Here is a 12,123-nt window from a genome sequence, read left to right as displayed (position 1 = left end):
GGTAACCGGGGACTTTAATGATGCAATGTGCCTAAAGGAGGACAGACTCCAAGGATCATGCATATAAAGCAAATAGAGATAAACTTACACCGCTAAGAAGGGTCTGCGGGATTTGGCATTGATGGACATATGGCGTTTTCTGTATGGAGAGATAAGAGTCTTATCTTGCTTTAGCCGCGCTAATACAGTTATGTCTAGAATAGATCTAGCATTAGCTAACCCTGACCTTTTAGATATGGTAATAAAAATGAAGTATGAAATACATACGATATCTGATCACTCTCCAATAGTAGTAACGATTAAAATAGGACATGATAAGAAGAAAACAAGGATTTTTAGACTAAACCCCAATTGGATTAACTTGGTTAAGGATTAGGATAATATAATAAATGAGATCCGGGAATTTTTGTTATTGAACGCCCCGTCGGCTCCCATGCAGTTTGTATGGGATTCGTTTAAAGCGTTTTTGCGCGGAGTTTACATGGCCAGAATTAATTGGAAAGAAAAAGAATTTGCATCAAAAGAATTAACTTTAAAAAGAAGGGTCCAGTCCCTACGGGGAGAGATAGATAATAATATGAACTTCGTCACTCAATCTCAGTTTGAAGAAGCTAGACTGAAATATAAAAACTACTTATTAGAAAAAGCACAACATAGGATTTTTTTTGTAGGAGCTAAATACTTTTCCCAGGCAGAGAAACCTGGAGGTCTTTTAGCATCCCTGATCCAAAACCAAAAAAATACCAACAGGATAAAAAATATTAGATTGGAAAATGGGGCTGTTACTACGTGTCCAGAGGAGGTTGAGCGGGGGTTCGTTAGGTATTATAATATCTTATATACAAACGACAATAAGCAGCAGGATGGAGATGCGGATAAATTCTTAGAGAATATCAATCTCCCAAAATTAACAGAGGAGGAATCCAAAATATTAAACCAACCTATAGATTTAAGGGAACTATCTGAGGCGGTTAAGACCATTCGGGGGAATTCTCCCGTTTGAAATTTATCGTCAATATGGAGATACAATCCTGCAATTGCTATTACAGGTACTAAATGAATCCTATCAGATCGGGGAACTCCCCCCATCTTTATCTGAGGCTGTGATCACACTTATTCTTAAAAAGGGTAAGGATGAAAGAGAGATAGGGTCATACCGCCCGATCTCTCTGTTAAACACAGATTATAAAATTTGCGCAAAAGTATTAGCTAATAGACTGAAGGGAATTATTGATAGATTAATACATCCAGACCAAACTGGGTTTATACCTAAGAGAATTGTACAATCTAGTATACGTAGAGCCTTTTTGAATATGCAGGTTGAGGAGGGGGGGGGTTCCCGCTCCATCCTGTCACTGGACGCTGAGAAGGCGTTTGACAGGGTGGAGTGGGAATACCTCTGGAAAGTAATGCACAAGATGAATCTGGGACAACATTTTATTAAATGGGTCCAGATTTGATATAATCATCCAAAAGCTAGAATAAACATTAATGGAGTATGGTCCGAGCAAATAGAGCTGCATAGAGGAACAAGACAGGGATGACCACTCTCCCCATTATTGTTTGCCCTATTTATAGAACCAATGGCAGCTAGAATTAGATGTGACGAAGGGATCAAGGGCTTTGGTATGAAGGGGACCTCTGACAAGATAAGTATGTACGCAGACGATATACAGATTTTCTTGGAGAACCCAGCATCTCAGCTGTCTTATCTCATGGAACTGATAAATAAGTTTAGTGATATTTCGGGTTATAAAGTCAACTGGGCCAAATCAGTACTGTTACCGCTTGATCAGGTAACCCTACCGAACTCAGTAGGAATTAGGGTATTAAAACCCATGGAATCTTTTGAATATTTGGGGATTAAGCTTAGTGCAAGTATTTTAGACTTTACGAAATAAAACATCTCTCTTTTGCTGATTAGATGCAAAAGTAAAATAAGTGTATGGCAGGGTAAAAAAAAAAGGGTAAAACTAAAACAGAAATATCTTTGGTTAGTGGAAGAGATCGTAGGGCTATCGGTTCCCTTTTTCCAGGGATATTACTTAGCCTCTCAAGTCCAGTGGCTAAAATCTGGGGGAAACAATATAAGCGAATACCTAGAAAGGGGCTTCAATGGCCCAAAATATAATATATTTAGCATTCTGGAGAAGGGATTTATAAAAAACAAAGGGAAAAAATGGCCAATATGCCAAATGGTTGACCTGGCTTGGGGAAAAATAAAAAAAATATTAGGAATATTGAACACTTCACACTTCTCACCCCTGTGGTGTAATAGTAATATGAGAGAATTCTAATCAATTGCAGTATATAAATATTGGGAAAAGTATGGCATCATTTATGTATCACATTTAGTTAAGAATGGGGAAATAAGAGCACTAAAAGAGCTATGTCCTGGAATAAATTTAGACTTAATGAATCAGTTCAGGTATCACCAACTTAAACACGCGTTTGAACACAAAACAGGGATTATTTTATCATAACAAAAACACGAATTTATAGATTTCTGTCACCAACGCACCAATACTAGGGTCACTATCGCTCAAATATATAGGTTAATAAGGAAGGGGCTGGGTAAAACAATAAAGTTTAACAGTTAGGAAAAATGGGCAAAGGATATAGGATTAAATACACTAGATTGGGGGAACATATATAAAAATGTAAAAAGGGCAACGATCTCTAGTAACTTTAGGATAATCAATTTTAATATCATCCATAGAATATATATGACTCCAGTATTACTAAGTAGGATCTATAAAGAACAAAAATCAAACTGCTGGAAATGTGGAGAAGAGGCTGCCGAATATATACATATGATATGGAGTTGCCCAAAGGTGCAATCCTATTGGAGAGAGGTTTTTGGTGCCCTAAGTGTAGAGTCTTTGATATCCCTCCCACTAAAACCGGAAGTGGCTGTCTTGGGTAATATCCCAGTATTAATCAGGGAAAAAAAGAAAAAAAAAGGTCTGGATAAGAGGTCTTATGGTGGCAAGAGTTGTTATCGCAAGAGAGTGGGGCTCCAAAACAGCACCTAATATTATTGAGTGGAAAAATCTATTTGTAAGAATTAAGAAGTTTGAGGAATATGCAATGAGTGGCTCAACTGGTTGCTGATGGGGGGCGCCGCTGCCTGGGTGGGGGGGGGGGGGGGTTGTGGGGGAGGGGGCGAGAGAGAGAAGGCTATACCCCTCGGGGGGAGATTGTGCGAGGTATTCACCGGGATAACCATCATTGGGGCAGGGGGGGGGGGGGCGGTATGTAATATTGTGACTGCCTCGGCAGACTGCGTGTTGATGAATTTGAATTTTGTATTGATGAACTCAGATTTCTGTATTGTCAAATTGTATTTTCATTTTGCATTAGGGGGAAAAAAAAAAAATTATATAATTTAAAAAAATACGTCCAAACTATTAATATCATGCTATTTAAAATAAACGGAGCATTCTACATTAAAATATATAATATGAAATGATATATGATATAGATGTATCCCTATATAATTTAGTAGTAGACCTTAAAGGGGTTGTCCCATCTGGGAAGTTTATGGCATATCCACAGAACATATCATAAATATATAGGTTGGGGTCCCACATAGAAAAAAGAGACAATGCAACAGCACTCCGCAAACCAGATAAAGTACAATAATGCCATAGTCACAAAAAACATTCAAGTGCTAATGCTGCGCTTATTTATAAAGTGAGATGCTTGGCAAATGCATTTTGTACAAAACCAGACGGGCTCAGATGGTTTTGTACAAAATGCATTTGCCAAGTATCTCACTTTATAAATAAGCGTAGCATTAGCACTATAATATTTTTGGTGACTATGGCATTATTGTACTTTATCTGGTATGCAGGGTGCTGTTTTTTTCTCTATGTTTTTAGCCCTGGCAGCGTGCACCTGTGCATTGGGATGTGCTGACTAACCCCCTTTTCTTTGCAGATTTACTATGCTGGAGATGTGGCACTCCAGCGAGTCGTGCACTCTTGATTAGCCTGTCTGCCCTATAGGCTGATTTTAATTAGTTTCAGTATAAAGCTGTGGCCTGCTCTCACAACATTCATTGGAAGTCGTTTGGCGCCAGGAGAGGTATAGAGTGGGCTCGGCATGCATGTTGGTACCTGCATCCCCTGGAAGTAATGGAGGCCATTATGGCACCAAAAATGGTAAAAGGCAGAGTGGACCCAGCATGCATGTAGAACCAACACTTCCTGAACTTTATGGCGTCCATTATGGCGCATAACAGGTAGTATTTAGTGTTAGGACCTGTCTTACAGAGATCGCCTTGACATTTGGCAGACGGGCTCAGATGGTTTTGTACAAAATGCATTTGCCAAGCATCTCACTTTATAAATAAGCGTAGCATTAGCACTTGAATGTTTTTTGCGATTATGGCATTATTGTACTTTATTTTGTATGCAGGGTGCTGTTGCATTGTCTTTTTTCTCTACTGTATATGTGAATATTCTTAAACATACATAATATATGTTATATATATTTTTATTTTGAACATTACATTTTTTATTGTCAGATATGATAAACAGTTATCCAACATTTTCCTTCATAGAGTCCTGACACGTAGGTCAGACAACAGGGAAAGGGGAATAAAAGAAATAAAATAAAATATAATAACATGTAATCATGGTACATCTTAGGCTACATTCACACGTCAGTATTTTTCTATATCCCGATTTTCGGTCCGTTTTTTGCGGATCCGTTGTTCCTGAAAATGTTTCTGTATGTCATCCGTTTTTTGCGGATCCGCAAAAAACGGAAACATGTATAAATTTCAATAAGCAAATAAAGTTGTTTGGATTTCTTTGAAAATAAATTGGAAAAAAAAAAGTGAATAAAAGTTTATAAAATAAAAATTTAATTTCCAGGAACGGAATCCGCATAAAACGGATGACATACGTAATGACATACGAATGTCTTCCGTTTTTTGCGGATCCATTGACTTTGTATTGTACCAGGATCCGATTTTTGCGGAAAAGAATAGGACAAGTTTTATATTTTTTCGGACATGCGGAACAGAACAACGGAAACGGACAGCACACATTGTGCTGTCCGATTTTTTCCAGGACCCATTGAAAATGAATGGGTACAGAACTGGTCCAGATCTGTTCCGCATAAAACGGAACAGATCAGGAAAGAAAAAACGGACGTGTGAATGGACCCTTAATGTCAGCAATTAGTAGTACCTCTCAAGCATGAATCCTCATCATTACACCAATTATTAATCATATGAGTGAAGCAGTGGAAGAGGAGTGGTGAGTAGTGGAGAGAACCCACATACGGATCATTTACTACCCTCAACAATGATGCCGGGCTGGACGTTTCAATATGTTGCCCAAGGGAGCCACCTCTTAGACATAAGATCTCGGTGTTTAGCGGATTTTGCCATGATATTCTCATATTTTCTATGCAGATCCACCCTGCTGATAACTTTATATGGGAGATTCGGGAGATTTCCATTTTGTAGCTATACACATTCTTGCAGCAGTGAGTATATGTGCCACTGTCCATCTAACATGATGGGGTATATCAAATAACCCTATGTGTAACAAAGCCAACGCTGGGTCTGGAGCTAGTGGGCTGTGAATAACATGGGAGATTAGTTGAAAGACTTCTGTCCAAAAAGGGAGGATATTGGGGCACGTCCACATGTGTGAAATAAAGTACCAATACCAGAACAATGTTTCCAACATGTAATGGAGTATCCTGCAATACAGTGAGCTAATCTATCAGGTGTAAGATACAAGCACAATTGTACCTTCTTAATTTGTTCTATATGATTAACACAAAAAGTGGTACAGGTTGAACACCTGCAGGCCTGTCTCCACTGCTCTGTTGTAAAGGTAGTTTGGAGGTCTTGGACCCATTTTAGCATAAAGGGGAGTTTCTCATCGTCAACTGGTTGGTTCAGAAAGCGATACAGTGGCGAGAGGCCCTAACAGACCTGAACGGAGGTGTAGAAAGCCCTATATAACAACTGACCCGTGGAAGCTAAACACTTGACAGAATTAGTAGTCAGAAAGTGTCTAACCTGTAAGTATTGGTAAAAATAAGAGTGGGGTAGACCAAATGTAGCTCTGAGTTTTTAAAAAGTCAGGATAGTGTCCCCCTCATAGAGTAAGTGTAGTGTTTTTAATCTTCTGCTGTCCCATTCCGTTAAAGACAAGCCTGGTATATGTGATTCTAAACATCTAATGGAGAGAGATGAGAAGGGAATGACTATTCGCTTTGATGAAGCAAGGAAACATTTCCAGATGTTTAAGGAATGGAATACAGTAGCAAGAGGGCAAGGTACCTGTACAGGGAGGAGGTATGATGCTTCAGCGTATATTCTAAGAATAGCCCTTTCAGCTAGAGTATTCTCAATTTGGACCCATTTATGCGTGGAGGACAAGTTGGACCACTCCCTCATAGCATCAAGAGTGGCTGCCTTATAGTATACGCTAATAATGGGGACACTTATTCCACCTTCAAAAAAGGAATGGTAGAGCACCTTTTTGGCCACTCTAGGTCACTTTATCTCCCAGATAAATTGCAGTAGAAGATTTGTGTATAGTTAAGGGTATACACCTAAGTACATACAATATCTTTGGCAAGAATGTCATCTTACATATTTGAATACAAGCTACCCAAGAGAGTTCTAGGCGTGAGATCCTGTTTAGTTCGGGCTTAAGGGTGCTAAGTAGCTGTCTTAAATTATGGGAAACCACTGTTGTTACCGGAAAACACAATGTTATTCCCAAGTAGGGAATCCCATTTGGCGAACACACAAAGGGCTACTGTGCAGACAGGCGCTGGACAGTTAGGGGTTCCATCAATATTGGAAGCACCAGAGACTTGGAGGAGTTGAGCCTATAATAAGACACCTGTGAGAACATCCATAAGAGTAGGAAAAGAGGTATCGGGGTTTGTGCATGTGATAATCACATCATCCGCATATAGGCCAATGGTGTGATAAGCGCTACCCACTTGTACTCCCATGATGTCAGGGCGGGATCTAATGGACTAATGGATCTAATGGACTCATCCAAGGGCTCCATCACGAGAGCAAAAACGACAGGGCATAGGGGGCAACCCTGCCTTGTGCTGTTGCTAATTTGGAAGGGAGAGGATAAGAACCCTGAAGCGAGTACTCTGGCCGAAGGGTTGGAGTATAAAGCTAAGATAGAGCACAGTATAAAACCTGTAAAGCCATTTTTTTGGAGAACAGCCTCTAGAAACCCCGAGTGCACCCTATCAAAGGCTTTTTCAGCATCTAGGGAAAGTAATGCACCTGGGGTCCTGGAGATCTGCAAAACATGCAAAAGATTCAGCATCCATCTTGTACCGTCTCTGGTTTGTTACCAGCTACAAAACCTACTTGGTCCGCATTTACTAGACCTGGCACAACTTGTTGAAGACGAGAAGCCAGCACCTTTGCATACAGCTTAAGGTCACAGTTTAATAAAGCTATAGGCCTGAAATTTTCAGGTTTGGTGGGGGGTTTGCCTGCTTTAGGCAGAGTAGTTATTGTTGCGGCGAGGTGACTTGAGTCGATAGTGCCCGCTGTCTGCCATGCCTGGAATAAACGTAGCAGATATGGGGTTAATTCAGTGGAGAACAGCTTATAATAGTCACTAGAGAGACCGTCAGGACCAGGGGCTTTATGTGGGGGAGAAGTTTTAATGCTATAGTTAATTTATTGTCTGGTGAATGGGGTATTCAAAGCGGATAGTTGCTCTTCTGATAATTTATGGAGGTTTACTCCATTTAAAAAGGAATTAATATAGTCCCTTGTAGGCTGAACTACCATAGTATCATCTTTTAAATTGTACAGTTTAGAATAATAAGCCGCAAATGCCTCAGCAATATCCCCGGGGTCTGTGATCCGATCATCTGGGTTCCGCTCTAGGTATGCAATTTTGGCCTTGGCTGCCATTTGTCTCACTCTCCGGGACAATAATGCACTTGCCCTGTCGCACATAGCATAATATTTGGCCCTACATCTGGTTAGGTTGCCCTCATAGTTATAAAGTAGGAGTATGAGTACTTGATCCCTTGCCTGAAGGAGCTGGGACAAGAGTGTATGCGTTGGATGTGTTTTGTTCAGAACCTCCAAGTCTCTGATGCAATCCATCGCTTCCTTAACATCCTTTTCCCTCTTACATTTGGCTGCAGAGGCAGCCTGCAGGAACAAACCCCTAACATACGCCTTACGCGCATCCCATAGGGTAATATCTGAGACTTCTGCGTTGATTGAGAAATAACTTTGTAGTGCCCTAGTGATCTTGCTAACCACCTCTTGAGATTTCAACAGGAAGGGGCTGAGGCACGAGGGAGAGTGCGGGGTATGAGGGCTCCTGTCATCTAGTACAAGAGTAACCGGAGCATGGTCCGACCATGTTATAAGGCCAATAGAAGATTTCATACAGGAAGGCAGAATAAGATTAACAGCTAGAAAATAGTCAATACGAGAGTAAGAGTGGTATCTAGGGGAGAAATATGAGAAATCTCTCTTATTCGCATGCTGATATCTCCAGATATCATGAAGATCTTCCTCTAATAGTAATGTATGCAGATCATCTCTTTGATTAGCAGCCTTTGATGAACAATCTAAATGCGTAGAGACAGGGATGTTAAAGTCCCCACACACCAACACTCCCCCCTTTGCCAGCAGCTTCGCCCTCTTCAGCACCGAGCGGACAAACGCACATAGTGAATGGTTAGGTGCATAAAGATTAACCAGAGTGAACAAAAATCCATTAACACTACATACTAAAACAATAAATCTCCCTCCTGGGTCCACTAGTTCTTGACAAGGATGCAAACTCTGGCCCTCTTGGTCACGGCCGTGGCGTGCTTTATGTATGGGAAGTCTCTGTGTGATAGTCGCGAGCAATTTTCTGTAACAGATGGGTTTCCTGTATGCAAGCAATATCACACCGAGACTTAACCAGTTTCCTCCATAGCATAGATCTCCTATATGGGGAATTTAAGCCCCTTACATTCAAAGATACAATCTTCACTACCATTGTAACACATATAAGGCATTATAAAAATGATATTGAGCCAGGGAGAGTACATAGTAATCATGAGTGTACCAATAGCTGACATGTACCATAAAAAAAACAAAGAAGAAAAGAAAAATTAAAGTAAAACAAGGCTAGTGAAATCACTAGTGACAACTTGGGGAATGCGCGCAGTGAGGAGAAATGCGAGCATTGGAAGAACTCGGACTAATGTCCCGGTGGAACAGCATGAGGAACTTGTTCAGGCGACTGGAGTCAGGTCACTGACCGATCTTGCGCAATCTTCTCCGGTGGTCATGTTAATTGCAGAGGGTCTGGAGCTTCGGGAAGGAGACGCCATTTTTGCAGCAAGGCCTCTGCTTGGGTCGGGGTGAAACAGGTCAAAGTAGTTCCATCTTTAGTGATCACCAACTTCATTGGAAATCCCCATTTATATGGTATGGCTTTGCTCCATTGAACTTGGGTGACAGTTGCAAACTCCCTTCTCTTTGCCAGGGTAGCTGCTGACAGATCCGGGTAAACCGCAAGCTCATTGCATGCATCTGATAGAGTTGGCTTGTGACGCAGTAGGGAAAGAAAGGCCCCCTTAGTTTTGTAGAAATTAAGCCTGGCCAGCGTGTCACACGGTAACGCGGGGTTAAGTTGTTTAGGGGAATTTTGTCCACCAGGAGGTCCATTTCAGGTAAGTCCGGTAGAACATCTCTAAGGAACCCAGCAAAGAAGTCCCGGAGTTGAGAGTCCTGGATATTCTCCGGGACCCCTCTAATGCACACATTATTTCTCCTGGACCTATCCTCAAGGTCATATAGCTTATTTTTCATATGGGAGACATCCTCCTCTAGCTCATAGTGAGCATATATCAAAGCGTTATGAGAGGAAGCATACTCCGCCATCTTGGATTCAATGTGTGTAGTACGATCTCCCAGGTCCGAGATTTCCCGCTTTAAATCGCACAGCATGGCCTTAAAGTCCCCCAATAGGGAGAGGTGGAAGGCATTCAACATAGACTGCATATTCTGCTTCATAAGCGCCAACTCAGGTATCTCACCCTCCGGTTTTCCAGAGAGGAGCTCTGCGTGGTCATCACACGAGGAGGTAGGAGAAGAGGGCTGCTCACGTGGTGATCGGCTTCCCGGGTCCGGAGCTGAAGGGGGGATTTTTGCAAAGTTTTGATGGAGGGCCCTGTTTGACCATCTTACCATGAGGCATTGTAGGTAAGTTATCAATTGGCACTGACTCCAGGCAAGATTGCCGCTTTGAGACGCTTACTTAGTGTTCCTCAGACGGAGCTCCCTCTTCACACGGCGCCATCGACAGTCAGCCCACAGCCCCATATGTTATATATTTTATAAAAACTGGGTGAATTGTACTGGTTCCTGTCTAGAGTCTTTAACTTCCTTTCTGTCTGGACCTTTTGCAGAGAGTTTCACTTAACACTCTTTGTCACACCATGAGTCAGACCAGAGTGGAGAGAAGGGTGGTGATTAAATTACAGTGAAGATTTATATGTATAAATTACAAGTTTTACCAAATTTTTTCCCACAAAACTAAATATCAATCTGCTCAGCTCCCTTCCTGCTCTATAACATGCTGCCTGCAGACTGCACTTTGTTTTGTGGTGATAGGCCCTTCTTTAAGATGTAAGACACTTACTTCTCGTGTTATGGATGTAGACTCTTCAGCAGCAAGTTGGCGAGTGGTCAGCATACGACCCTTATTCATGGGAGTTGATTTAGTTTGCCGTTGCTTATTAAAGTGCTCAAAAACTGAAGTACTTGGTGTCTGAAACCCAGCTGCTGGGGTGATGCCAATATCAAAATCATTACTAACTTCTTGAAATTCCCTAGAAAGTGAGAGTTTTAGTTTAAAAGCAAGAAAGCAAAGTAATTCTTATTTATAATCACATAACCTTTTAGTGAAAGCTTTGAGAATACAAAGAAGGAGCAAAGTTCCCCCCATACCGCTTGCAAATCAATTTATCGAGTGAATAGCATTGTCCCACAAATCAATCCAATGAAACACATATTTCTCCTCTGAATATAATGACCACAAGTAAGTATCAATCCTGGAAAGAAGAAAGATGTCTATGTGGTGCAGCAAGTTCAGAGGTGTAGCTATGCAGACAGACCAGAGGAATCTGAGCTAAATGACAAAGCAATTATTACTTAAAGGGAACCTGTCACCTCAAAAATGCATCTACAACCGCCAGCAGTACCTCATAGTAGCCCGCAGTCTGATAATAATCTTATGTTTCATCCTTACGATGCTGCGTACGTTCAAAAAACGCAGTTTTATTCTCCATCAGCGCTATAGTGCCGGCCAGCTTAAAGTCAAGGGGGCAGAGGCCTCCTTGCTTCAAGTCAAAGTAACCACGCCCCCTAACCGGCCCCTCTTGCCTTAGAGTGACAGCCTGCAGTGTGGCCGCGATTCCCCAAGTCTCGCGCAGGCTTATTGCGCCGCTGAAACCCGGTTAACAGCGGCAGCAGGAGATGGGGTAGCGCATTACTACAGAGCGCAGACTTGGGGAATCGCGGCCGCGCTGCAGGCTGTCACTCTCAGGCAAGAGGGGACGGTTAGGGGGCGTGGTTACCTTGACTTCAAGCTGGCCGGCACTATAGCGCTGATGGAGAATAAAACTGTGTTTTTCAAACTTACGCAGCATCGGACAACAGGATGAAATATATGATTATTATCAGGCTGCGGGCTACTATGAGGTACTGCTGGCGGGTGTAGATGCATTTTTGAGGTGACAGGTTCCCTTTAACAATTGAAACAGACATACTGTATTTGTCAAGTGTTTCCATTGTGGAGTAAGAGTCCCATTTCCCACTCCAAATTACAATGTCTTCACTGTTTTTACTTATTACTTGCTTATTTTTTACTTGAGAAAGAAACAAAACTGAGCTTTCTGGTTTTATATTAAGAAATGTTTATCATATTATAATGTACATTATACAACATTCAAATATGCTTTTCACTTGTGTGAACTCCAACTTTGATGGCATATCACTAGGATATGCCATCAAAGTCAGACAGGTGCAGGTCCCACATCTGAGACCCACACTTATCTCCAGAATGGGCCCCCGTTGTGCTCCCCATT

The 12,123-nt window shown here is 41.6% G+C and overlaps 1 protein-coding gene across 1 annotated transcript in view; it reads right to left on the bottom strand.

The window, feature by feature from the left end:
• Positions 1 to 12,123, bottom strand: part of CFAP47 (cilia and flagella associated protein 47) — a 572,366-nt gene that overhangs the window by 511,160 nt on the left and 49,083 nt on the right. The window contains exon 13 of the mRNA XM_040424993.1: positions 10,677 to 10,866. Coding sequence (XP_040280927.1) covers positions 10,677 to 10,866 — 190 coding nt within the window. The remainder of the gene's footprint in view (positions 1 to 10,676; positions 10,867 to 12,123) is intronic.

This window comes from Bufo bufo, chromosome 3, assembly GCF_905171765.1.
Source record: "Bufo bufo chromosome 3, aBufBuf1.1, whole genome shotgun sequence".
NCBI lineage: Eukaryota > Metazoa > Chordata > Amphibia > Anura > Bufonidae > Bufo > Bufo bufo.
The sequence above is the reverse complement of the archived record's forward strand: the minus strand, read 5'-3'. Positions and strand labels throughout refer to the sequence as shown.